The sequence below is a fragment of the Aulonocara sp. 'chitande type north' Nkhata Bay genome, linkage group LG3 (genome assembly GCF_057382095.1).
Source record: "Aulonocara sp. 'chitande type north' Nkhata Bay isolate Kocher_YH1m ecotype deep benthic linkage group LG3, A_spYH_male_GT1.1, whole genome shotgun sequence".
NCBI lineage: Eukaryota > Metazoa > Chordata > Actinopteri > Cichliformes > Cichlidae > Aulonocara > Aulonocara sp. 'chitande type north' Nkhata Bay.
This window is the reverse complement of record NC_141346.1, coordinates 71,237,176-71,263,995: the sequence shown is the minus strand read 5'-3', so window position 1 is coordinate 71,263,995 and position 26,820 is coordinate 71,237,176. Positions and strand designations below refer to the sequence as shown.

Genomic DNA, 26,820 nt, shown 5'->3' with positions numbered 1-26,820 from the left:
CCCTTAACGACTTCTACTGCCGTTTTGACGAGCCATCAGGCAGCCTTCACACCTCCAACGGCCCCAACAATAGAAGCACTTTGGACACTAATTCCCCCACCTCTCCCCCCTCCATAGAGCCATCACCACCTTCAAACACTTCACCTACAACACCCCCCTCCCCTCACCCCACACAAAAGAGGATTTCACACCACCTCCTCCCACCACAACTCTTCATATTCATGAAGCAGATGTGAGGAAGCAGTTTAAGAGTCTGAATGCTCGAAAAGCTCCCGGCCCAGACGGTGTGTCTCCTGCCACCCTCAGACACTGTGCAAACGAGCTGGCCCCAGTGTTTTCTGGCATCTTCAACTCCTCACTGCAGGCATGTCATGTGCCTGCCTGCTTCAAGTCCTCTACCATAATCCCTGTCCCCAAGAAACCTAGGATCACTGGACTAAATGACTACAGACCCGTGGCTCTGACATCTGTGGTCATGAAGTCATTTGAGCGCCTGGTTCTCTCCCATCTCAGGACCCTCACGGCCCCCCTCCTGGACCCCCTGCAGTTTGCATACAGAGCCAACAGGTCTGTAGATGACGCCATCAACATGGCCCTACACTTCATCCTGCAGCATCTGGACTCCCCAGGAACCTACGCCAGGATCCTGTTTGTGGACTTCAGCTCTGCCTTCAACACAATCCTTCCAGACCATCTCCGAGGCAAGCTTTCCCAGATGAATGTGCCTGATCCCATCTGCCGGTGGATCACTGACTTCCTGACGGACAGGAAGCAGCATGTGAGGCTGGGGAAGAATGTCTCGGACTCCCGGACCATCAGCACCGGCTCCCCTCAGGGCTGTGTTCTTTCTCCTCTGCTCTTCTCCCTGTACACCAACTGCTGCACCTCCACCCTCCAGTCTGTCAAGCTAATCAAGTTTGCAGATGACACCACCGTCATTGGACTCATCTCTGACGGGGATGAGTCTGCCTACAGGAGGGAGGTTGAACGTCTGGTGTCCTGGTGCAGCCACAACAACCTGGTGCTGAATGCCCAGAAGACAGTGGAGATTATTGTGGACTTCAGGAAGCACACAGCTCCACTCCCCCCCATCATCCTGTCTGACACCCCCATCACCTCTGTGGACTCATTCCGCTTCCTGGGTACCACCATCACCCAGGACCTGAAGTGGGAACCCACCATCACCTCCGTCATCAAGAAAGCCCAGCAGAGGATGTACTTCCTGAGGCAGCTGAAGAAATTCAACCTGCCAACATGGACGATGATGCAGTTCTACACTGCAATCATCGAGTCCATCCTCACCTCCTCCATCACCGTGTGGTACGCTGGAGCCACTATCAGGGACAAACAGAGACTGCAGCGTGTTGTGCGCTCTGCTGAGAAGGTGATTGGCTGCAGACTCCCATCTCTGCAGGACCTGTACACCTCCAGGACACTGGGGCGTGCAGCTCGGATCTCAGCTGACCCTTCTCACCCTGGACACAGTCTGTTTGACCTGCTCCCCTCAGGCAGGAGGCTCCGGTTCATTCGCACCAGAACCTCTCGCCATAAGAACAGTTTCTTCCCCTCTGCTGTTGGACTCATGAACAATAACCACATGATTGTCCCCGCCACTAACACATGACCCTACGCTGTGTTCACTGCATCATTCCATGTTTGGCACTGATCACCACCTGCACTCATGTATATATCATGTATATATCTATGTACTTAGCACTTTTAATTCTTATTCTTATTTTTATATTTTTTATGACAGCATGTTTGCACTGAAGCACCGCAGCAATTTCCTAATGTTGTAAACCTGCTCAACATTTGGCAATAAACCCTTTCTGATTCTTTCTGATTATGATTATGATTCAGTGTTTAACATATTATCACAGATAAGATAAGATAAGATAACCTTTATTAGTCCCACACGTGGGAAATTTGTTTTGTCACAGCAGGAAGTGGACAGTGCAAAAGTTATGAGGCAGATGGACTGCACAGGAGATCTCCTTTATGAAGAAACTGTGAAAGTTTGTCCAACAGTGGGAAACATTTCAGAGAACATCTCAGAGAATATCTGTGAAGCAGAAACTAAACATAATAATAGAAGAAAAGCCAAATAATGATCCAAATCCTGCTCTGAGACTATCAGACAGTAAAGGCTTCCAAAGACTGCTCACCTCTCAGACTTACTTAAAGATGCTGGTGCTGTCCACAGATCAGCTGACCTGCTGGGTCTCCATGATCAGCTTTGTTTCTTGGAGATAAAGGCTGAAGCCTTTAGAGCTTCAGTTCTCCAGAGCAGCAGGATGTCTGAGGTCCGCAGAAACACAAAAACACAGCAGCTAAAAATAGTTGTTCAAAGAAAACGAGGTGGGAGCTGCTGATTCCTGAGCTTTGATACTGGATTAGCTTCAGTAGTTATTCCAATCACTGCTGTAGGAGCTACATTTAGTCACAGCTGACTGTCTTCTTTGAACAATCACAATGACTACTGTTGTAAAAAACAAGCACACAAAGAACCAATGAGAGTGTAGAACATGATAAAGAGCTCCTGTGATGGTGGCAAAGAAATGAGCAGCAGACGGCCGTCTACATGTTGTAGTGGTTTACAGTCACCAGGGGGCGCCGTCACGGCCACGCAGTCAGTGGGCTGCTCTGCTTGTGCTGTTGTTGGTGAAGCTGAAGTGAAAGCGAATGTTAAAACAATGAAAAGTGTCCACTGCAGCCTCCATCTGAGCTTGTCATGTTCTTCTTCTTTGATCCTTCGTGTTTGTGCTGAACACTGCTGTCGCTCTCTTCCCTGTTCCCGCCCACTTTCTAACCAATCAGCATTGGAGCGTGCACAGCGTCGTCCACACTGAGCTTTGTTGTGAGCGCATGGACTCGTCTGCAGAACATTTGTATGGGCTCAAAATGTGGTCATAAATATTTTGTACTTGTAAATCAGGATTTGTATGTGTAAAAAGAATTTGTGTGTGTGTAAAAAAGATTTGTGTGTGCGTGAAAAAAACTTTGTATGTGTAAAAAAGATTTGTGTGTGTGTAAAAAAGATTTGTGTGTGTGTGTAAAAAAGATTTGTGTGTGTGTGTGTAAAAAAGATTTGTGTGTGTAAAAAGAATTTGTGTGTGCGTGAAAAAAAACTTTGTATGTGTAAAAAAGATTTGTGTGTGTGTAAAAAAGATTTGTGTGTATGTGTAAAAAGAATTTGTGTGTGTGTAAAAAAAGATTTGTGTGTGTGTAAAAAGAATTTGTGTGTGCGTGAAAAAAATTTGTATGTGTAAAAAAGATTTGTGTGTGTGTAAAAAAGATTTGTGTGTGGACTTAGCCAAAAAAAAACCCTGCAAGTTACAAGTACGAATTTTGACCCTATTTTTCTTCCTTTCATCTGATTGGTCAATGTCATGTCAATCACAAATGTAACTATCCAATCAGAGAACAGATGGGTTTGTCTGTCGGAGGGGCACTTTTTTGACCTGACGTTCCCGTCACAAGTGTCTTCTAAGTGAAGCTACCAGGTTCAGGTCCAGCTCTGTTTATCTGGAGCTGCAGTAAATGATCCGTCCTCACAAAGCAACACAGACACCAGATATGCAAACACAGCATCATACAACACAACCAAGAGATCCAAAGAATTATCTCTGCATTTCTGTGGCTGATGCTGCTGGAACGAAGCTGTTTGAAACCTTGTTGTTCTGCACTTTGGGACCTGAAGAGGAACCTGAACCTCTGTGCAGAGGGTTCAACTCTGAGGATTCCTGTTCAGTTTTGTTATTTCACACGGCAAAACTTGACAACTTTATGATAAATGTACGACTTCAATGTGAAAAATTCATTTTTTTCTCTTGTTTGTTTGAAGCTGCTTCCTGTTGGCTTCAGCTGTTTGGAGTTTCCATTTTCTAAACTTCTACATTCTGAACCTTCTTCAGCTCTGAACAGATGATGAAACACTGAATGATTTCAAGCTCACACTTTGTCTAATAAACTTACATCTTTCATTTTTTATTCAGATTGAAGGACTGTGGTTTGTCAGAGATCAGCTGTGATTATCTGGCAGCAGCGCTGAAGTCCAACCCCTCGTATCCCAGAGTGCTGGACCTGAGTGGAACCTACAACAACCTGCAGGATTCAGGAGTGAAGCAGCTGTGTGTTCTTCTGGAGAATCCACGATGTCGATTTGAAACTCTGAGGTCAGTCACATGTTTTAGTTGTGCTGAGATGAATATGATGTGAAAGTTGTGCTGACACTGTGGATCAGTAGGCCCACACACCTCTATACAGGAAGTCTGGTTCTACTCTTTGTAGAACTTCTGATCCCTGATCCTCTGAGTCTGACTCAGTAGATAATGCAGAGTTCTGAGCTGATGTGGGTGAGAGGACTCAGGCAGCCTGACAGAGTTGATGTCCAGGTCTTCCCTGCTTGTCCTGATACACATAAACATGAGTATCCTTGCAGGTCAGATCTCATCAGTCACACCTGTTAGTGCAGCTCTCCTCTAGATTGTAGTGCTTGTAAAACTAGGATGATTTTAGGAGCCTGGACCGCAGATCTAGGGGAAGATATGACTTGGAAAGACTAAACCAACCTATTAGAGGTGTTTGCACTAACATAGATAAATACTCAGATTTACACCTTTAGTGTCTCACAAAGGGTTGAAAAGTGAATGTGCACAGAGAGGTTGGTGGTGAGACGGGCACTTCCAGCACTGTAGATGTGATCCAGCTCAGTGTTCATGGAAATAATCCGGAGAGCAGGATTCCTTGATGAATGTCACATCTTCTTAAAGTTATAATCCACAGGGAAAACTGTGAAACTGTCGATCTGATATCTACTCAACCAATCAGGTGTTTACATGCCCTTCACTGATCTCCAGCCCCACCTTATTATCAGTTTCTCTCTCTTTTACATCTGAATAATCTTCACTTCACATTTCAGTCAGTTCAGATTTCATTAGCACGTTCACTTTAGCATAATCCATTTTAATCCAAACACCTTTCTCTTTAAACTCTGTTTGTCAGTCACAGTATATCCAGTACAATCCTCCTTTTCACTGAGTCACACACATTCAGAGATCAGAGTGTCCTGTGTGTGCTCTCATTCACTCACACTCACTCTCATATGGCTGAAGTCTGTTTGTACACAGGCTAATCTGGGGCTCTCCACCATTTGACCCTAGAAATAAAGAAGCTTCTTGGATGAGAGGTGAAAGGCGAAACGTCTTCAAAAAACTTAAAGAAGTCCAGATGCCTTTTTTTCTAAGCTCTTTAGATAACTGCGATCCTTCACAAACTCCTCATCAGTGGGACTCTCAGAGCTACCAGCCCTTTGCTACAATCACAAAGCTCTTCATTGAAATCAATGATATCAAAGCTGGAATCAAGCTATAGCCATATACACTGGTAAAGACTTCTTATCTCGAAATAATATACTGAAGTGGCAATGCAGAAATTGAAAATAGGCGGACGTGCTACCTATGCTATTAGTAGAATGGACATTGGCCTGCTGGCTAAGGAAGGCCCTGTCTCACATAGAGGTGAGAGAGGCCCCCCTCGAAGCCCCCTCTTTTATCGGGGCTTACTTAGGGTCATATCGGGGACCCCACAGTTGGAAGTCTTTTTTTTTTTTTCTTTGACCAAATAAAGCTTATTTCTGTAGCTGTTGTTTTATACAGCTTTAATGTTAATATTAATGTTTGCTTATGTATGTTTAGGGAGTGGTCTGATGGTACATGTCGTTGTTACATTAATAATATTCAAATAGGAAGGGTATGCTTAAAGATAAGGTAAAAATCATATCATATAATGTAAATGGCCTGTCGAATCCAATTAAACGTAATAAAATTTTAACTAAAATGAAGAAAGAACAAGTACAAATAGTGTATCTACAGGAAACCCATCTAGACTGTAAGGAGCATGAAAAACTGAAAAGAATGGGTTATACAACAGTTTCTCCTCTTCCTATAAAACTGGACGAAGGAGAGGAGTGGCTATCCTGTTATCAAGCAAATTACTCTTTGAAAAAATATCTGAGATAAGTGATAAAGAGGGACGTTATATGTTGGTAAGGGGAAACATTGAGGGGAACCCAGTCACGTTGTTAAATATATATGCACCCCCTGGAAGCGATATTTATTTCTTTAAGAAAATTATAGATGTGATGGTAACAGAGACAGTAGGTTTCCTAATTTGCGGAGGAGATTTAAATATACATCTACAACCAAAGCTAGATATTTCCAATAGAAAAGCACAGAATACTAAAACATTAATTAAGAATATAAATACATTGATGAAGGAGGTGGGACTAATTGATATATGGAGAGACTTGCATCCCTACCAAAGGGATTATACTTATTTTTCCTCACCGCACTCGTTATACACAAGAATAGTGTGCTGGCATTAGGCATTTTCTGTTCTGCAGCAGTTTGCCCTCTTGTGGTTGTTTTTGTGTATTTTTTTTACTCTGTAAGATCTAGCCAGAGGCAGTTTCACCTCCGTTAATCTGTTGCCATCCATGCCTTCACAAGTTGATAAACGGCATCATCTGTGAGTAATATTGTTTGTTATCACTGAGACAACTTGTGTGCATTATTATTTGTTGTGAAGGCGTGATATAGTTTGTAGTTAGAATTTAATTTGAATATGTATATAACCTAAGCTAGTAAGGTTAAGCTAGCTCACTTGCCATGTGGTTTCTTTAACGTTTTGATCATGAGTGTGATTTCATTTGATGTTTTATTCGGGCACTCACTAAGCAGATAAATATTGCGTTCATATTTTTGAATATGTGTTTGTTATACTGTATGTTGATGCAACATTTTTATTGGTTTATTTCTGGTTTTGTCAACAGTTTCACACTTTTTCCTTATTAAATCATCCAACTCAACACATTGGCCTGTTCCCTGGATTTTGATTAGGAGAGTGTTTAGCTGTCTGTATAGCTGAGTCTACGTTCACGAGGACAACGCTTAGTGAGGACAGAACAAATAGATTATTTCATAACTTTTGGGAAAAATAAAGATAAAATAAGCACTTGTGCAATTGGAACAATAGAGTTAAGCGATCATGCACCAGTATACCTGTCTGTTGATTTAAACGTGCAACCAAAACTCAATAATTGGAAATTAAATTCAAGCTTACTGAATGATCCTCACTTTAAAGGACAAATTAAGAAAGAGATTCACTTCTATATGGAAACTAATGACAATGGTGAGGTGTCTCGTCCTATACTGTGGGATGCCTTAAAAGCTGTCCTGAGAGGGAAAATTATAGCAATATCCTCTTATAAGAAAAAGATGAGAAATAAGAAATTAGAAGAGCTACAAAATAAGAATTAGAGAAAAGGCATGAAAGAAAAACATCTCAGGATATATTGGAGGAAATTAGGAAAACAAGAAATGAAATAAATGATTTGACCACATATGAAATTTAAAAAAAATTAATGTTTCTTAAACAAAGGTATTATGAGGGAGGATCAAAAGCAAAGAATGTATTAGCCTGGAAACTAAAAAAGAAAATAGCAGATAATACAGTTCACAAAATTAAACATCCAGTGACAAAACTAATAAAAAATAAACCAATAGAAGTTCAGAGTGCATTTGAAACATTTTATAAGACTCTGTATGCTAATAACACAGAGAGTAGTATAGTTGAAATTAACAGTTTTTTAGATTCTCTTGATTTACCAGTACTGAATGAAGAACAGAATAAAACTTTGATTGAAGATATAACAGAAAAGGAACTAAGAATAGCAATAAGTAAAGTTAAAATAAATAAATCTCCAGGATCAGATGGATATACGGCAGAATGGTACAAGGAGCTAAAAGAAGAATTAATACCAGTGATGCTTCTAACAATGAATTGGATCCTAAAGAAGGCTCAAGTACCTTCTAGCTGCAAAGAAGCAATTATCTCTGCCATCCCAAAAGAAAACAAGGATAAATTAGAATGTGCGTCATATAGACCAATATGTGTTCTTAATACAGATTACAAGCTGTTTACATCTATCATGGCTCGACGATTAGAAAAGTTCTTACCTAATCTAATTCATAATGATCAAACAGGTTTTATTCGAGAGCGCCAAATACAAGATAATGTGCGACGGACATTACAAATTATTAATCATATTCAAAAGAATAAAATAGAAGCAATGGTAATCAGTATCGATGCAGAAAAATCATTCGATTCAGTTAATTGGAATTTTCTTTACCGAGTCTTGCATACATTTGGCTTTCACGAATATATAATTAAGACAATACAGGCACTTTATGATAACCCTACGGCAAGGATTAAAATTAATGGCTACCTATCAAATAGTATTAAGCAGCAAAGAGGAACAAGGCAGGGCTGTGCGTGCTCACCATTATTATTTGCGTTATATCTGGAACCATTGGCTCAATATATAAGACAAAATAAAGAAGTAGAAGGTATTAATATCCATGAAAAGGAGCATAAATTAGCCTGCTATGCAGATGATATTTTAATATTTTTGGGTCAACCATCAAACTCTTTACCTAAATTAATGCAATCATTTGAATACTTTGGTCGACTATCTGGATATAGGGTTAATATGAGTAAAACACAATTGCTTAAGTACAACTATATTCCATCAGAAGAAATTAAAAATAAGTATCAATTAGCATGGCAAACAGAGTACTTTAAATATCTAGGAGTCATAATACCTAAGGATCTTACAGAACTATTAGAACAAAATTATTTACCAATACAGAAAAAAATTAAGGAAGCTATAGCGAGATGGAATCTAATTCCATATTTAAGTTTATATTCGAGAATAGACTCAATTAAAATTAATATTCTTCCTAAATTATTATATTTATTTCAAACATTACCAATAGAAATTAACCAGAAACAGTTTAATGAATGGGATAAAATTTTGTCAAGATACATATGGCAAGGAAAAAGGCCCCGAATTAGATTTAAAACCCTACAACTTAACAAAGGAAAAGGGGGTGGGGCTTACCTTCTCTTAGGGAATATTATTGGGCAGCACAATTAAGGCCTATGATATGCTGATGTAATCCTTCATATGACGCTCAATGGAAAGTTATTGAGGAGAGTCTGACCTCCATCCCCATATAAGCTATTATAGCAGACAGAAGCTTGCAAAATTTAATAAAAACTATTGAAAATCCATGGATCAAGTTGACTTTTAAAATTTGGGAAACAGTAATAAAAGAATATAAACTAGAAGAGGATATAGCAGTTCTTAAGTGGTGTGCATATGACACACATTTTGCTCCAAATAAATTGGACACCAGATTGAAAGATTGGACATATAAAGGATTAACAGCTTTATGTATGGTAATGGAGGAAGGCAGACTAATTAGTTTTTGCTTTTGCATTAGATTTTGACTTTGTTAACTACTAGAAGACTAGAGGAAAAATTAGTTACATTAATGGAAACAAAAACACACTCCCTATATTTATTTATTTATTTTTCTTTCCTTTTTCTTTTTCCTTATGTATTTTTTATTTATGTTGTTTCCTGTTTTGCTTCTTTTTCTTTTCTTCTTCTTCTTTCATTCTTATTGTATGGATATTTTAGTTGTTTAAATATAGAAAAAAAAATATATGTACTGAAAGATAGCTGAAGTTGATGGTATTGTATAGTGATTCTAAAATGTCAATAAAAAAAAAGAAGCTGGAATCCAATGAGTCCAAGTCTTCTGCTGATTCAGCATCACATTCATCTTTGCTCCTTGTTCTGCATCCCCACCATGGACTTCATTCCTTTCCAAGCCAGCCTTGAGTGTCCTTTATTCAGCTCATCCTCTGCTTTACTTTTACACCTGATTTTAGCTGCTTTTCTTCTCTCCCTCATAACAAGACAGCTTCTTCTGCCTGAGAACATGTTGGAGTGATTTACTAATCCAGGGCTGATTTTTGGGAAAAATACTTCCTGTTTTCAAAGTAATCCCCATTTTTCCCAGAATGAAATGTAAGTAGAAATAAATAGAATAGAATTAGAATAGAATTCAACTTTATTGTCATTGCACATGCACAGGTACAGGGCAACGAAATGCAGTTTGCATCCATCCAGAAGTGCTTTAGTGATATAGGTATATTACAATATATATTAGCAATAGTATAGATATGTAAGTATATTACAGAAATGGGTCTATTATGGTATGTTATAATGTACACGGTATGAAGTATGTTGTGAATATTCTATAACTAAGTATGTACAGGCTGTAGTGAGTAAAAGCTATGTACAGGCTATGAACAGGATATAAATATGAAAAACTATACAGAATATGAAATAAATAACTTTACAGAAATTTGAGATATACAGCTATAAAGTGATCTAAGTGAGAACATGAGCCTTTAAAAAGGCTCTTCTGAGGCTGCTGCCAGTGGTCAAAGCCTCCAACAAAGCTCTGTAAGTACATATGTGATCATAGCTTTAGTTTTTAAATGTTTATTCTAGTTAACACAGATCAGGTAGAACAACTCAAATAAAATATCAAAAATATTAAGTGGTCATCGGTACTCAGTTTGTTCAATACTGAATACAATGGAGCACAAATTGTCCACGTTTCTGAAATATTTCTGGGTGTAACTGTCACCAAAGTGCAATTTAGACCTGGCCTGTGGTTGTTATCTAAGTGATAATCATCAATTCTACTAAAACAAATACAAAATAAAGAAATTTGACACATTCTGTTGATATCAAAAGCACACTGAACAATTCAGTGTTGTTTTACTGCTGTTCTCTCTTCACTTCTTCTCCTCTGATTCTCTCCACATGTTGCTCTGCATCAGTGCTCAGTTTCCTGACAAAACAAGATGAAATATTGCTAAATATAATAGTATCTCATTACACTTCAACATAAGTGTTTTATTTTTGTAATTGTTTATCTGTTATTTTTCAGACTGAGTCACTGTGACCTGTCAGAGAGAAGCTGTGAAGCTCTGGCCTCAGGTCTCAGCTCTCAGACCTCTAATCTGAGACAGCTGGACCTGAGTAACATTAACCTGAAGGATTCAGGCGTGAAGCTTCTGTCTGAAGGACTGAAGAGTCCACGCTGTACACTGGAAACTCTCAGGTGAGATCAAGCATTTTTCTTTCATCAACTGACAGAATTAGCAGATTAATAATAAGGCAGCCCTCTAATAAGAGGAGAAGTGGAGGTGTTTTGAAGGGCAACGTACTCTTATGTTAACAAGACAGGAAGTAGTTCCTGGGAACTGCTTCCTTTGTTATTGTCTAAGTAGAAACATGATGGTGAAACAGTGATGAGTTTGCAGAGGTGGATCCACACAACACAACAATGCAGTTGCGTGCTGAAAGCAGACTTCTCACAGATTCTGAGGCTGCAGGTTTCATCACTGTCCAACCAAAATTCACTGAACCAGCAGTAAATGAACGTCCAAAACGACGCTTCATGTTTAAAAAACAGATGATCAGGGGGATTTGTGTTTACATCTTTTTTGTGTGATCTGTTCACCTGCTGTTTCAGCTGTTTGGTGGTTGTTGAGATGGTTTTGTGAACTTTTAGCTGAGATTCTGACGTTTCTGTAGATACCACACATGTCTAATTACTTTGTACAGCATGAATGGCCATAACGAGGTTTTTAACAGTTTTATTCAGTGTTTTCATAAAAGCCTTATTTCTATCCATTTACTGCTATTAGGAAGAACACGTGAGGTTTAAGACCTGGACCAGTTTGAAACCTTTTGTCCTCCACAATGGAAAATGGGTGGAAATAAAAATGGGTCTCACTTTAGCCAGCTCCTAATTTTATCAGTTCTGCTCTCAGCGTCTCCTGTATATCTCCTGTATAAATGTTGCACTCAGCTTTGTGGTCTCCAATATCACTGAAATGCAGCCAGATGCTGCTCATTTTGCCTTTTCACTCTTTCCTGACACGCTTGCATTTCAATACAGCTCCCATTTCTCTGTGTACTGGTCTCTACCACTACCCTTGCTGTCTATGGGACATTTCCGTCCTCTTTCACATAATGGTATGATCCCAGTCTGTCTCTTAAAGTGTTTGGCCACATGGTTTGCTCATCAGAATAAAACCTCAGCCGTGCTCACATTGATTATCAGCAAGCCTGAAAATTCATCAATATTTGACATATGAAATTATCTCAAGGGCTGGATTTGGCCCACGGGCCATATGTTTGACACCCCTGGTTTACACAGTTTGGTATTCAATGTACAAGTGAGCTAGCTCTCAGCTAACTAGCAGACAAGCTAACTGCTGGGACTGCATCTTTCTAACAAGAGCGTCAGACACTCAGACTGGTTTCCTTTGTGGATGATGATGTGTTCTCACACTGATCCTTCATGCTGATGCTGCCATCCACCCACTGCTCCTGGATTCCTCATCATCATCTCCATCAGCCCTCACAATACTCCACCTTCTTCAGCTCCATGTTCAGCAGCCTGGATGGACAGTAATTCTTTCCATGGGTTATGGTGGGACATTGAGAGCTGAAGTCAAACAGCAGTGAGAATGAAAGACTGATTCATTTCTATTTAGTCTTGTGCTGTGCAGCTTTGTTCAGAGCATTAAGGCCCAGCAAAGATTACTGAGGTCATAGAGTCCTGATGAAACCTGTGTGCTTATAGAAACTGAGACCAGATGAACCAGAATAGAAGGACATTAAAATGAAGTGTCAGCTACACAAAGGCAAAGCTATTCAGTTGTTGCTGTGAGTTATTTAAATGGAGGATGGAGTCAGACTTTAAGCTGCTGGACTCAGTCACTATATCCTGTTGTCCTCATAGAACCTGGACACACAGACTCACCTGTGACACAGTGACACACAGTGTGGGCTACACACACATTAGAAAGTGGATCAGTCACACTTGTGCAATCATTTGTTGTGCTGGGAAACCATGAACACTGTGAATCACATTAATGGTTTTGTTACAGCAACATTCAATCATGAGTTCAAAAGTAGTGCATTGTGTACTTATTTTAATAGTACTGCAGTATGAGAAGTGCAACATTCAGTGTGCAGAAACAGATCAGGTGCTTTCTAACAGCAGTGTTCCCTTTAACACAGCAGCAGTTCAAATATTTCTGTCAGTCTGAGCTGAAACATGAATCTAATCAAATATCAAATCAAAGTTCTTTGCCTCTGCCAGGACGTTAACATTTGATCTAGTTTTTTACAAAGTTCCCTCAGCGTCCAGAGCCACCAACATACCTTTGATCAACAGCAAGTGAACATTTATAAATGTGTGTTTGCAGAACAGGAAGCAGCAGAACTATTGTTCTGTTATCAGGCAGCAGCACAAACGCTCATCAGCTCATTTACTGTGCAGGACTTTGAGTGTGTGAAGTGTGTGTTTGTGCTGGATTTCCTTTGGAGAATCTCAGTCAGAAACAAGACAAAGAAAAACTCTTTCAACAGTCCAGGTTGAGTTGACAACATGAACTGCATTTATCTTCCTCTGACTGACATGTTCTTCCTCCTCTGCACCGAGCCAGCTGCTAAGACTCACAAGCTCATTGACATTTTCTGATGATAAAGAAACTCTCTTCTTCTGCACAATATGAGCAGCAACAGAGAAGAAGCTTTCACAGGTACAGATGTTGCAGCTGTGGCCAAGTACATGTGCTGCATGTTGGAGCAGCACTCTAATGGACAGGCCTCTGTACTGATGGTGGGCTCTGCTCTGTATCCACCACACTGTTCTCAGCTGAGTCTTCCTCCTGTTCACACTCTGATGAAGCACCAACAGGGCCAACTTCTTCTCTGGTGGCTCGGATGTTGTTGCTTCCACAGGTTTCCCTCCAACAACCCTCTGTTCCTGCAGTGAGTTCAGTAAGATCTGGGTAAACACTTGAGCTCCTTGAATCTGGCTCCAGCAGCAGTTTTCACATATACAATGTTGGCATTTTGCTTGCGTGTCTCCAGGTCTGTTCTGAATATAGACTTGAATTTGACCACGTAGGCGGGGTCATCATCTGAGCTCTGCATCACGTGAGAGAGATGACAAAACACAGAATCACAGAGCATGAAACCAACGTTTCTCCTCCCAGAAGTTCAGTCACAGACCTGCAACAGAAACAAGAAGATTCAAATGACGCAGAGCTTTCATTTATTATATCCACAAACATGTCCTCTACATATTCATGCTGTATTTACACACACATACAGAGGCTGTTTGTCTCTCACACACCGACAGGACACTGAGAAATACATCATGTTAAATATACCTGCAGGCTTCCAGCTGTGCGCTTTGTCCCTGTTAGCTGTGATTGCCATGGCAACCTTGGTGTTGTGCGCGATGCAGGGATGTGTTCAAAGGCAGACGTCTGGCAGCAGCATCATATTTGATGCACTATCTGTACTGAGTGTGCTGACTTTATTTCAAATGTCCCACTGCTGTGCAACATGAATCACATGTTCTGCACGTTTCTGTAACTCCCAGGTAACCATGGTTACCCAGCCACGCCCAGTAGTCTCCAGAGAGACCAACAGCAGGTTCATGTTGTAACGCCGTGGCTTTCGTAGTCTCTCCTTTTTCTACAGCTCATGTGTTCTTCTTGTGATGGTGCGTCTTGAGGCTCATACATGCCGTCATTTGTTGATCCTAAGAACGTTCCTCAGACCGACTTCTTCAACAACAGATAACTTTAGTTGTATCAACACTGCCTCCTGGAACAGTTTAAAATGAACATGTCAAAGATCTGTACCTGTCTCCATGTTTCTGTCCCCGCCCCTTTCTTTCTGTCCTGGGTCATGTGAGCGCTGCAGTAGTATTAGGCCCACCCTCAATGCTCCCATTGGCTGAGACGCATAATGACGCCCATTTCAAGCCTCCTTGTTCTGTCAGCTGTGATTGCCATGGCAACCTTGGTGTTGTGCGCGATGCAGGTTAAGTTGCCCTAAAAATTAGACTTAGGTGACAAACTGATGTGATCTCCATGTTTCCTTTGTTGGACTGTGGGCGAGTGTCAGAACTGAATGTACTGAGTAACATGTAGAGTTTAAACATGTGTCAGTTCCAGTTTTAGAGCTCTAAAGTGCAGCTATCATGTTAGGAATATGTTAGGAATAGACAGGAACACTGAGCACACTGAGGTCAAATCTTTATTTTACCACTTGCTGCATTCTTGATGTTCATGAATTCAGCAGCTTCATGATTGTCTGCAGCATTAATCTCATATTTCCATTAAAGTGTTGAATATGACTGTTTGATGTTCTTTATGATCTCTGGCACCAGTTCATCTGTAGGCTGAGCTCAGTCCATCCATTTAGTGAAATGATGTTTAAAGGTCTCCTTGTTCTGTGAGCGTGCACAGATCCTGAAGCAGAAAGCCTGGGTTACAGAGAAATGATCATCACTGTGATGATGCTCATCATCTCTGACTGGGATTTGAGGTTTTGTCAGAGCAGCAAAGAAAGCCTGGCTATGTTGGACTGGGTGTGGAAGCAGCTCCCAGTTTGAGTTCAGGAGACAGACACCCTCTCTACTTTGAAGATCAGCTTCAAACTTTCCTTTTTGATAAAGCTTATAGTTCGAGCTGGATCAGGTGACCCTGAACCATCCCTTTTTTTTTTTTTTTCTAAATGACATCAGAAACAGCAGTATGCGACATTACGTGATGGCAGAGCTTCAGTTCATCCTTTGTCATTTTTTTTTTTTTTTTTTTTTTTTTTTTTTTAATAAATAGGACAGGGGGAATGAATGAGAGAGAGAGGGGGAGAGAAAGAAAGAAAACCAAAGGGGAGAAGAGACGGTGAGAAGGGGGGGAAGAGAGAAAAAACAAACAAACAACAAAAAAAAAACTCCTGGGTCACCTGTATGGAGAAAAACAAACAAACAGAGGAGACAGCAAACAACAAAGAGCAACATAATAATAGAAAAAAAAGCACCATCACAATAAACTAGCTAGTCATAGATATCAGTATTTACTAAGTAATAAACGATATTGTGCAGCACGCAAGATAGACAGCGCACAGTGTGCTTTGAGGCAGCAGCCAAGAAAGCTTTAGTCCGCGTCTGTGAATACCCATGTGTGCATACCTGTGTGGATCAGCATGCTTGCATTCCAAAGGTTTCTCCATGTAATGATCTGCTAGGGAGTGTGGGGGGGCCACAGCCCCGTCCTCCAGGGTGTGAAGCGGGTATGGAGGAGATCAAAACTCCAGACATCCAGAGGCCCCCAGAACACAAGAGACCATGGAAGACCAACAGAGGGGCAGCCGCGCCACTGTCCCAGTAAGAGCTGAGGAGAGTCCCAGATGAGGGCTCACTCAGCAGCCGCGGAGCAGAAGTCAGGGGGAGTTGCAGTGACGCGCCCGTGAGCTCCGCCGGCCCCCAGCTGCGCCTGAGTGACCGAGCCCTAGGCCGAGAGGCCGGGGGCACCCCACCTCCAAAGGGGCCCGAGCGAGCCCCAGGCCCCAGGCCCCGACAAGCGGCCGCCAAGGAGTGAGCCGGTGTGTACCCGGACGCCCACCCCCAGACACAAAGAACCACCAACACACCGACACCTGAGGGAGTCCGCCACCGGCAGGGGAAGTGGTGGTGGGTGGAGATAGGCCTCCAAACCTTGGAGGGCCTGAGGTGTCCCCAGAGAGGTGGCGTCTGATACCCAACCTGACATATAGACACAGACATACAGGCACACACAGACACAAACATCCATTCCCCCCCTCATGCTCTCATATGCACTCACTCCACACTCAACCAACGTGGAGACAGACATAAAGAGACGCTGTACACACAATCACACTCCCCAAGCGTACTCTACAAACCGGGTCTAGGTGCCCCCGCCCCTGGAGGGGGGAATTGCACCCAGACCCAGGTGGTGTTACCCTTTTCCCTGCGGTGGGGAGAGGCAGACCACCCCGACTCCGCAGCAGCAGGGAGGCCCCACACCCCAGACCGCAGTTGGACGGCCAACTCCTCCTACTAGCCCTCCCGCTCCAGCAGGCCGCAGAGAATGGGGGTGGGAGAAGACTCCAAACCTCCCTCCACCCGCTCATTGTAGTGTTGATGCATATGTGTTCTAAGGTGCAATTAAAACCCAGGAGGGCATGGAGCTACCTGCCAAGGAGCAGCAGGTAAGCGCATGGTCCCTCCTGCTAACCCTCAATGACTAAGTGTATTTAAAATTGAGAGGTGGGCAACGACGTCAGGGGTGAGGTATACACCCTGATGGTGATTTGGACTCCGTGATTGTGCCCACCCCCAAGATCCTATATGTAAGTGTAATGAGAGTGTGAATAATGTGAATGTCTAAGTTGTGGGATAAAATTGAGGCAGAGGCAGCCAGAAGGGGACAGAGGGGGGGAGGGGTAGCCTCCTCTGCACCCTGGTGACATACCCCCACTCCAAGGCCCTGCATGTGTGGGTGGTTGTGGAGGAGCGGGAAGAGGGAGGCCATCCCTGAGTTGTGCTGCTATAGGCTCAGGCTGTTGGTGGACTTCCCATGATGCTCTGCTTTCTTCTCCCCTCTTTTCACTCCCGATGCTTTTATATGTCACTACTGCATGTCCTTAACCTTTGTCTCTCTGTTTTGTTCTTGTCTCTCTGAGCTCATCTCTTCTCTTTCCCCTCACCCTGCAACCAGTCATGGTAGATGCTCCTCCTGGAGCCTGTTTTCACTGGGAGGATCTTTGTGTCAAAGGGAGTTCTTCCCACCATCACCAAGTGCTGCTCACAGTGGAGGCGGTTACCTTACACTGTTAAACAGCTTCAGATGACTGTTGTTGTCTGTTGGGTATTGTCACTTATAAATAAAGTTACAATGGATGGATAGATGTTATTGTGACAAAGAGAAAACAACTGTTGACAGATTGATTGTTGTTTTGTGTGTCTGCAGTCTGTCAGGCTGTCTGATCACAGAGGAAGGCTGTACTTCTCTGGCCTCAGCTCTGAGCTCCAACCCCTCCCATCTGAGACAGCTGGACCTGAGCTACAATCATCCAGGTGATTCAGGAATTAAGCTGCTTTCGGCTGGACTGAAGGATCCAGGCTGGAGACTGGACACTCTCAGGTATGGAGAGAAAATCTGATAGAGGAGGAAGAGCTGGAAACATTTCCCGTGTCTTTCACTCACTTCCTGTTTGTTTCGGGCAGATGACACATGAACAATCACACATGCAGGAATATTTTCAGGGACAGACACACTAGTCTAGCTGGATAGTTCATGGATATTTATGTAGGGGTCTCCAAGGAGTCTGTTTGCAGGAACATTTAGGTCACAGGTGTACCTGATATAGATACCAGTGTACCTAATAAAGTGTCAGCTAACATTTGGAAATGGAAGCTAAAATAATGACAAACTGTACATTCACAGCTGAATTCACAATAAATTTGTTCTGAAGTGCACATTTTTCTGTTATTGTTCTCAAACAACAGAATGAGAATGAAATATTGATTCTAACAGGGCCCATAAACAGCATTAGCTTAGCAGCATTAGCTTATCAGAGTTTCCATCATGGTCACACAAATCCTTAGCAGAGAAAAGTGGCCTACTTAGCAATAGCTGCTCAAGTTGTATAAAGAAAGGGAAAACAGTATTAGCATTAGCTGCTAATGGCAGCTTACTTAGCATAAACTCTTCACATCTTTATAATGCAACGGAAAGGAGTCACTCATGGAAGCCTATTTAGCATTAACATCTCACATCATTATAACACAAGAGAAAAGGGTATTAGCATAAGCTACTAATGCTTATTCACCTCAAATTAGCTTTAGCTGCTAATGGCAGCCTACTTAGCATTAACTCCTCACTAATATAATGCTAATTCACATCAAATTAGCATTAGCTGCTCATATTGTTATAAGGAAAGAGAAAACGGTATTAGCATTAGCTACTAATAATTATTCAGCCCTAATTAGAATAAGCCTCTAAAAGCAGCCTACTTAGCATTAACTCCTCACATCGTTGTTACCCAACGGAAAAGAGTATTAATATTAGCTACTATCATTTTTAATAAGTAAGAGAAAACAGTGTTAGCATTATTGAATAATGCTAATTCACACTAAATTAGAATTAGCTATTTACAAGAGCGTGCTTAGAATTAGCCGCTCACATTGTTAAAAAGTAAGGGAAAACAGTATTAGTATTAGCACATAATGCTAATTCACGTCAAAGTAGCATTAGTTAATAATGGCAGCCTACTTAGCATTAACTGCTCACTAATATAATGCTAATTCACATCAAATTAGCATTAGCTGCTCACATTGTTAAAAGGGAAGGGAAAACAATATTAGCATTAGCTGCTAATAATTATTCACCTAATTAGAGTAAGCCCCTAATGGCAGCCTAGTTAGCATTAACTCCTGACATCGTTATAATGCAGGGGAAAAGGGTTACCATTATCAGATAATGCTAATTTACATCAAATTAACAATAGTTAATAATGGTAGACTTCGTATCATTAGCTGCTGTCATTCTTACAAAGCAAAGGAAAACAATATGAGCATTAGCTGCTAATGCTTTTTCATCTAAAATTAGCATTAGCCACTAATGGCAGCCTACTTAGCATTAACTCCTCACTAATATAATGCTAATTCACGTCAAATTAGCATTAGCTGCTAGCATCAGCCTACCTAGCACTAGCTGTTCACATTGTTAAAAGGGAAGAGAAAACGATATTAGCATTAGCTACTAATAATTATTCACCCCTAATTAGAATTAGCCGCTAATGGCAGTATACTTAGCATTAACTCCTCACATTGTTATAATGTAAGGGAAAAGAATTAGCATTATCTAATAATGTTGACCTTGGCCCACTGGAAAAGTTAAGAACTAAAGATTTAGGAGTGTTTCTCGATAGCTCTTTCTTATTTGAGAAACAAATAAATTCTGTTATTAAAACCAGCTGTAAGGTTTATATTGTTGATTGTCATTTATGCTTAGAAATATTTACTCATATATGCTTAGAGTTGTATAATCGATTGCATGATGATATAGGTTTGATCCTTAGTAGTGTGTAAAGACTCTGTGTGCCTTCCAGAGTGCTCTGGCATGCACACACCACTTGGGGCCATGAGAGAGGTCGTACCCTCTCTTACAGATTTATGGTGTAGGACAGGGGTCTCAAACTCAATTTAGCTGGGGGCCGGTGCAGGCAGAGTCTGGGTGAGGCTGGGCCGCAGTAGGTTTTCCACAAGAAAGGCATGGTTAAAAAATTCCAATCTTCTCAAATCTCTTTATTTTTATTTTTTAACACAAAATATGAAAAATAAATAAACAAATTAAGAATTAATAAGAAAATAAATCAATCTGTAATACATAAATAAAATAATAATAAGATATTTTTAGTCAGTGAACTTGTGTGTATCTTTCAGTCTTCTATATCTGCTGTATTTAGATTGAAATGTCTGTATTAACAGTTCTATAACCTTCTTCTGAACATGAATGGAACACTGTAGAAAATGAACTGTTCTTCTGAACATGGCTTCTCTTGCCTACTCCTTGCTGCTAGAGACCTGGCAGCGTTTCCTCTCGCATAGCCGAGCCAGATTTGGCCTGAGGGAGGAAGCAGTTGAGACCCTCAGTATGTCTTGAAGATGATCATCCGTAAGTCTGGACCTGTACTTGGACTTATTGAAGTTCAAAGTGGAGAAGAGCTTTTGGCACAAGTATGTGCTACCAAAAAGGCACATGGTGCGCTTGAACATTCGGGAAAGCCGAGGGAAACTAGGGCTCAAGTCTCTCAAAAATTGTCCAAGCTTGTCTGCTTTTCCACTCACCTCCCTGAACTTTGCTTTGAGTTCAGAGTTGCACTGCAGCTCAATGAGCTCCATTTGAAGCACAGAAGGGGCATCTTGCACATCAAAGGAGAAGGGGTCCGCAAAAATGTGAAAGGTGGCTCTGTGTGTCTTGAAGTCAGCAAATCTGTGATCAAATTCCTCCTGTAGCATCAAAATGACATCAACATACTCGTCAGCACTGAATGGTGTGCCTGCATCCACGAGTGCCTTGCATGCTGGGAAATGGCAAAGGTTTGTCTGAGAGAGCTGAGCTTTCCAGAGCGCCAGTTTTGTGGAGAATGCTCTCACGTTGTCATAGGCAGCACTGACAAGTTGCCCCTGGCCTTGTAACGTCTTGTTCAGTACATTAAGCTCATGTGTCATATCAACAAGAAAAGCTGAGTCCATGAGCCATTTGGGATCAGTTAGCACAGGAACACTAACTCCATCCTTCTCCATGAAGGCTTCACTTCTGCTCTCAACTCAAAAAGTCTCTTTAATACATTTCCCCTGCTGAGCCAACGTACCTCAGTGAAGTCGAGCACATCCCCATATTCTGACTCCATTTCCTCTAAAAAAGCTCAGAACCTTCGGTGCTTTAAGCCCCTGGATCTGATTTGGTTGATGCATTTCACAACAATAGACATCACATTGTCAAACTTCAGGCATTTGCTGCAAAGGACCTGCTGATGGATGATGCAGTGCAGAGCAATGGCCTCCTCCACGCCTTCCTCTTCCAGTTTGTTTTGTGCCACCAGTCCATGTTTCCTCCCTGTCATTGATGGCGCTCCATCTGTTGTTATTCCAACAAACCTCTTCCATGGCAAACCAACATTCTCAATGGCATCACACAGCTTGTAAATATCTGCTGAGCGGTGGTCTGGCCATGCATTGGAATTACTGTGAGCAGCTCCTCCATCACTTCAAAACTGTCATCAACACCACGGACATACATTGGGAGCTGGGCAGTGTCGGTGATGTCTGTGGTCTCATCAAGAGCGACTGAGTATACACTGAAACATTTGGCTTTCTCACACAGTTGGTCATAAATGTCACTTGACAGGTCAGAAATGCGATCTGCTGCGGTGTTGGCAGAAAGGCTGATGTTGCTAAACTGACCTTTCTTTCCCGGACAGACTATATTTGCAGCCTGCAATATGCACTTTTAGACAAATGCACCTTCTGTGAATGGCTTCCCTGCTTTAGCAATCATCTCACTAACCACGTGGCTCCGACTGCTGCATTATTCTCTTTGGTTGCTTTCTTGGAGAAATCTTGCTGCCTCAGTAGATCTGTTTTAAGACTGGCAACCCGGTTCGCTCTCTCGTCTCCCTGGTATTTTGCATCCAGCTCAGCATGTCTAGTTGTGTAATGACGTTTCAAATTGTATTCCTTGTGCAGCGCAACTTTCTCTGTGCAAATAAGACAGGTCGGGGTGCCCCTGTGCTCAACAAAGAAATATTGCATTTCCCACTTTTCCTGAAATTGTCGGTGCTCATCACCAACCTTTCTCTTCACCGCAGGCTTTGAAAAAGACATGTTTGGGGCTATGTGACATTTATAATTCTACTTGGTGTCACTGTCGCATTGAAGTTTCAATCAAGCGTTTAGCCGACGGACGGGGAACGTCTCAACGCGTAGAGAACGTCATTTCTGCTTCTTTTTCTTGCAACCGTAGCACGGCGATCGGCAGATAAAAAGCCGGTAGCAGTCTCCTTTGTTTTTACGCTCGATGTTCATGTCTTTCATGACGACACGAACACCGTGGCGTTTGCAGATGGTAGAAAGTGCAGGGATAGCGAGCGCAAAAAAGGCGACTGCTCACGGCGCCGGGCTGTTGTTACAGGAGAAAGAAGCGGAAATGACACCGTGACATATAACAAATAACATCAGCTGTTTCTGATGTTAGTTGTTTTGACTGCTTTTACATTATATTGAAATATATGTAATGTTCATGTTTGCTGCAATGCAAACGCAGTGATGCAAATAAAAACATGGAGCCACAAATTACGGTGCGACCCTATAATTAGTCCGGGTTACCGGGGACTGTTGTTGCCGATGAACAGGTGTCGCTATGTGACTACAGACTAAATTGGGCTGCATTGAGTTCATGACTTTTCTTTTATCCCGCCGCCTACGCATCACTGTGAGAGTTAATATGAGATCTCTCTCTGTGGAAACATAACTTTAAATCCCACTGACGTGTGTATAAATCTATATACGTATAATGTCCCGCTGGGCAGCAACTTAAAAAAACAACTTTTTTTGAAGTGTTGTGAACGCAGCGCGCTGGGGCGAATGTCGGCGTTTGCCCAATAGAAAGGAGGAAGCCAGCCAGGCACAGGAAAGAAAGAAACACTCCAGGGCAACGCTGCTGGAACTTTGACTCATTGAGAAATGTTTCCCTGCTTGCATCAAGCCCGGCTGGTGTCCCCTGAGATCCATATCCCACCCTGATTGGTGGGTTAATTCAGCTCCGCCCACAACACTGTAAAGTGTCATACATTATCAAACTAACATTACATTTTCATATTAAGGTGGGGCCAAAAACTATCGTCCTGCGGGCCGCAATTGGCCCGCGGGCCGCGAGTTTGAGACCCCTGGTGTAGGAGGACACCTACTCTGTGTCTGGTTAAGTATAAGAGCCCTTTGTTAGGGGGACCGCTGGACTCTTAGCACCAGCTTTGGGGTCACAGGGTCACATCTGGAACACAAACCTACACTATGCACAGACTGGTACTCTTTGTTCATACCTGTGTAAGACGTCATAATGAACTTGTGCATATTCATGGAAGCTCAATAAAGAGCAGTGTTACGAGGGAGCAGACGAGAGCGACTGAGGTCAAGTGAAGGAACGGCGCTGTCACAGTTCTCTCCCTCATCAATTGTCTGGTTCCAGCGGTGGGTCTGTGCTAGACGACCCATCACCAGCTTTTTCCACTGGTTACCAGTACGTGGTAGAATCCACTTCCAGATCTGGTTGTCTTTAAATCTGTGAATGGATTGGCTCCATCTTATCTCTCTTTAACAAAAGAATCCAAGTGGAGCCCTCAGGTCTGCAGATAAGCAGCTTCTGACCAGAACTAGACGTAAAAACAGAGGTGAGCTTTATCGATGGCTGCAGCCAAACTCTGGAACAGTCGCCCTTCACATCAGGTCGTCACCAACACTGGACATTTTTAAAAGCCGGTTGGAAACACATTTGTACTCTGTAGCTTTCAATCCTGACCAGTCTTTATAGTCATTACTGTGTATGTTTCCTATTTTCTCTCTACTCTGTGCAGCACTTTGGCTCAAGCTGTTTTTAAATGTGCTGATAAATAAATGTAGATTTCTTTGAATAAAACAGTGGAGCCGAGCTTTGAGCTCAGTGTGTAACAGTGTGTGTGTGAGAGCCATGTAATGTCCATGTGTGCATGCTGACTGTGCTGCTCTGACCCCCCTCCTCCTTTCAGGGTGGAGCCTGCTGGAGTCCGATGGTTGAGACCAGGTCTGAGGAAGTGTAAGTGTGTTTTTAATGGGATTCATGAAAACAAAGCAGCACACATTCAACCATCTTCATCATGTCAGGAGTCATCATCAAAGTGTCAATCAATGAACAGATGATGGATCAATAACTGCAGCTGGATTGTGTTTGTTCTCTCCATCAGATTCCTGTCAACTCACAATCGACACAAACACAGTGAACACAAAGCTCCAACTGTCTGACAACAACAGGAAGGTGACATGTGTGAAGGAGGTTCAGTCATATCCTGATCATCCAGACAGATTTGATGTTCGTCCTCAGCTGCTGTGTAGAAATGGTCTGACTGGTCGCTGTTACTGGGAGGTCGAGTGGAGAGGAAGAGTTTTTATATCAGTGAGTTACAGAAGCATCAGAAGGAAAGGAGGCAGTTATGACTGTTGGTTTGGATACAATGATCAGTCCTGGAGTCTGATCTGCTCTGATGATGGTCCTCATTCTGTCCTTCACAATAGCAGACTAACATCCATCTCCTCCTCCTCCTCCTCTGTCTCTAACAGAGCAGCAGTGTATGTGGACTGTCCTGCTGGCACTCTGTCCTTCTACAGAGTCTCCTCTGACACTCTGATCCACCTCCACACCTTCAACACCACAATCACTCAAACTCTTTATCCTGGGTTTGGGTTTTATTACTGGTCTCCTGGTTCCTCAGTGTCCCTGTGCTGAGTGGAGTGTAAAGAGTGTCTCCTGTTACAGAAACACTCTGACTGTTGAACAGATAGTTCAGTCTGTACATGTCTGTCTCTTTCACTCACAAACACGTTTTCAGATTCATGGATTCAATCAGTTGATGTTTGAAACTCTTCTAAATGATTCCTTGTAAACTTCTTCAGTCACAAACAAACAGGAAGTGATGTCACATGTGTTCCTGTCCACACAGCAGAATGAGTCTATTGCTGACAGTGATGTACAAACAGAGTGAGCATTTCTGAGGCCCAAAATAAACTGAGTAGTTCACTGAATGAACAATGGACTGTGAGCTCAGTTCCTTCATCATTAGTATGGATTATATATGTATATGTATTATATTAGTATCATATATATCAGGTGCTGCTGCTTTCAGTCATTGTGCAAATGTGCTGTTTGTAAGCTTGTAAAGCTGCAGTCAGCTGAGACTGAAGAAGTCACCTGATCAGTGAGCAAACGTTTCTGAAAACGTCCAGATGAACAGAATCAACCTTTTGGGATCAGCCAGCAATGCAGCATCATTGTTGTTCAGCTTCAGAGGTTTGCAGGAATGAACTGATGACCAGAAACAGCTGCAAAGTCCAAGAAAATACCAGCTGGAGTTCAGCTGCATTTGAAGAAGTCAAAGAAAAGTAAGGATGGCAAAGGGCGACGTTTTCTTCCAAAGAGCTGCAAACATGGTCGACGCCTCATTAGAAGAATCATCTGGACATTTGTGAGGAACTCTAACCAAGAAAGCAACGTCACACAGATCCAACAGACAGTTTCCATGACTGCAAGTGTTGAGTGGAAAAATGCTACATTGCATTATTGCATCCTCTCACCACAGGAGGCGCTGTTGGCACCACTGATTGCTGATCAGCTGTTCTCTGATGATCTGATTGATACTGTGAATAACGGGACTCACTGAACTCTGTGACACAGTGAAGATTACAGAGTTTAACTTCACCCTTTAAGACTGACCACAGAACCAAGTCCGCCAGAGCTTTTGTTATATTTTTACATGCTGTGGAGCCATTTGTGGGAGCATTTCAAGTTGCTATACATCAATACAACTGTTATAGCCCTAATTTTAATAATATGTATGCATTAAGTCCATAGTAACTACATAAACTGCAAAAAAAACCTCTGCTCATCCATCTCTGTGTGTATCAGGATACATTTGGTTCATAATACACAGAAAAATCAGAGTTATTACCTGTAATAAATGTGAAAGATTCCTGCAGTGATAACCAGGCAGGACTGAAACACATCCAAGCTGTCACCACGGTAACAGCACCGCCCATCCACAGGTGAGGGGAGGAGCAAAAAGAGGGACTTTGACCATTTTATACTAAAAACACTCAACTAATGTTTCTAATATGAAACAAATAAGCCCACATTAATGTGAGCGTTTATTAAATAATAATAATGATGATTTCCTCCTGATCTCATTTCCACAGCAGAGAAAACTGTGGTGTATATTGAGGTGGAGGGTGTGGTCTGTGGCTCAGGTGTAGAGTGAGGGTGGGGTGCACCACAGCAGCATGCTGGGACTGCTGAGGGTGGAGGAGGGAGTGATGATGACATCAGAGCTGCAGCACAGAGACCAGTGAACACACAGTCTGTTCATCTTTGCATAGATACAATATACAGCACAATATTGAATGACAGACACGCTGTGGGAGCTTCCACAGATACACTGACGTCAGCATCCAGAGTCCTCCTGCTGCTCCCCCCTCAGAGCCCCGTGATCAGCACCAACACATTCAGTTAGATGACAGAGTCCAGCTGCAGCTAGAATCAGCTCCCCTCTGTGAACAACAGCACAGCGTCAGTGTTTCACACTCAGTGAAAGGAGGAAACAGCAGAAGAACACCATGTGTGCTACGTTTCCCAGGACACACTACAAACTGCACAAATACAGAGCAGCACGTGGAAGGACCTGGAGCT

General features: G+C 42.2%; 1 protein-coding gene across 3 annotated transcripts in view; it reads left to right on the top strand.

Annotated features, from left to right (window-relative positions):
• LOC147336918 (protein NLRC3-like) overlaps positions 1 to 26,820 on the top strand; it is a 1,139,417-nt gene that overhangs the window by 1,072,587 nt on the left and 40,010 nt on the right. For 2 of the 3 annotated variants that reach the window (XM_086287122.1, XM_086287108.1), the window contains one exon: positions 10,875 to 11,048. In XM_086287122.1, coding sequence (XP_086143248.1) covers positions 10,875 to 11,048 — 174 coding nt within the window. Of the gene's footprint in view, positions 1 to 10,874; positions 11,049 to 17,796; positions 17,971 to 24,133; positions 24,181 to 24,328; positions 25,991 to 26,820 lie in introns of those variants that run through there. The other variant, XM_086287114.1, reaches the window with a different exon arrangement.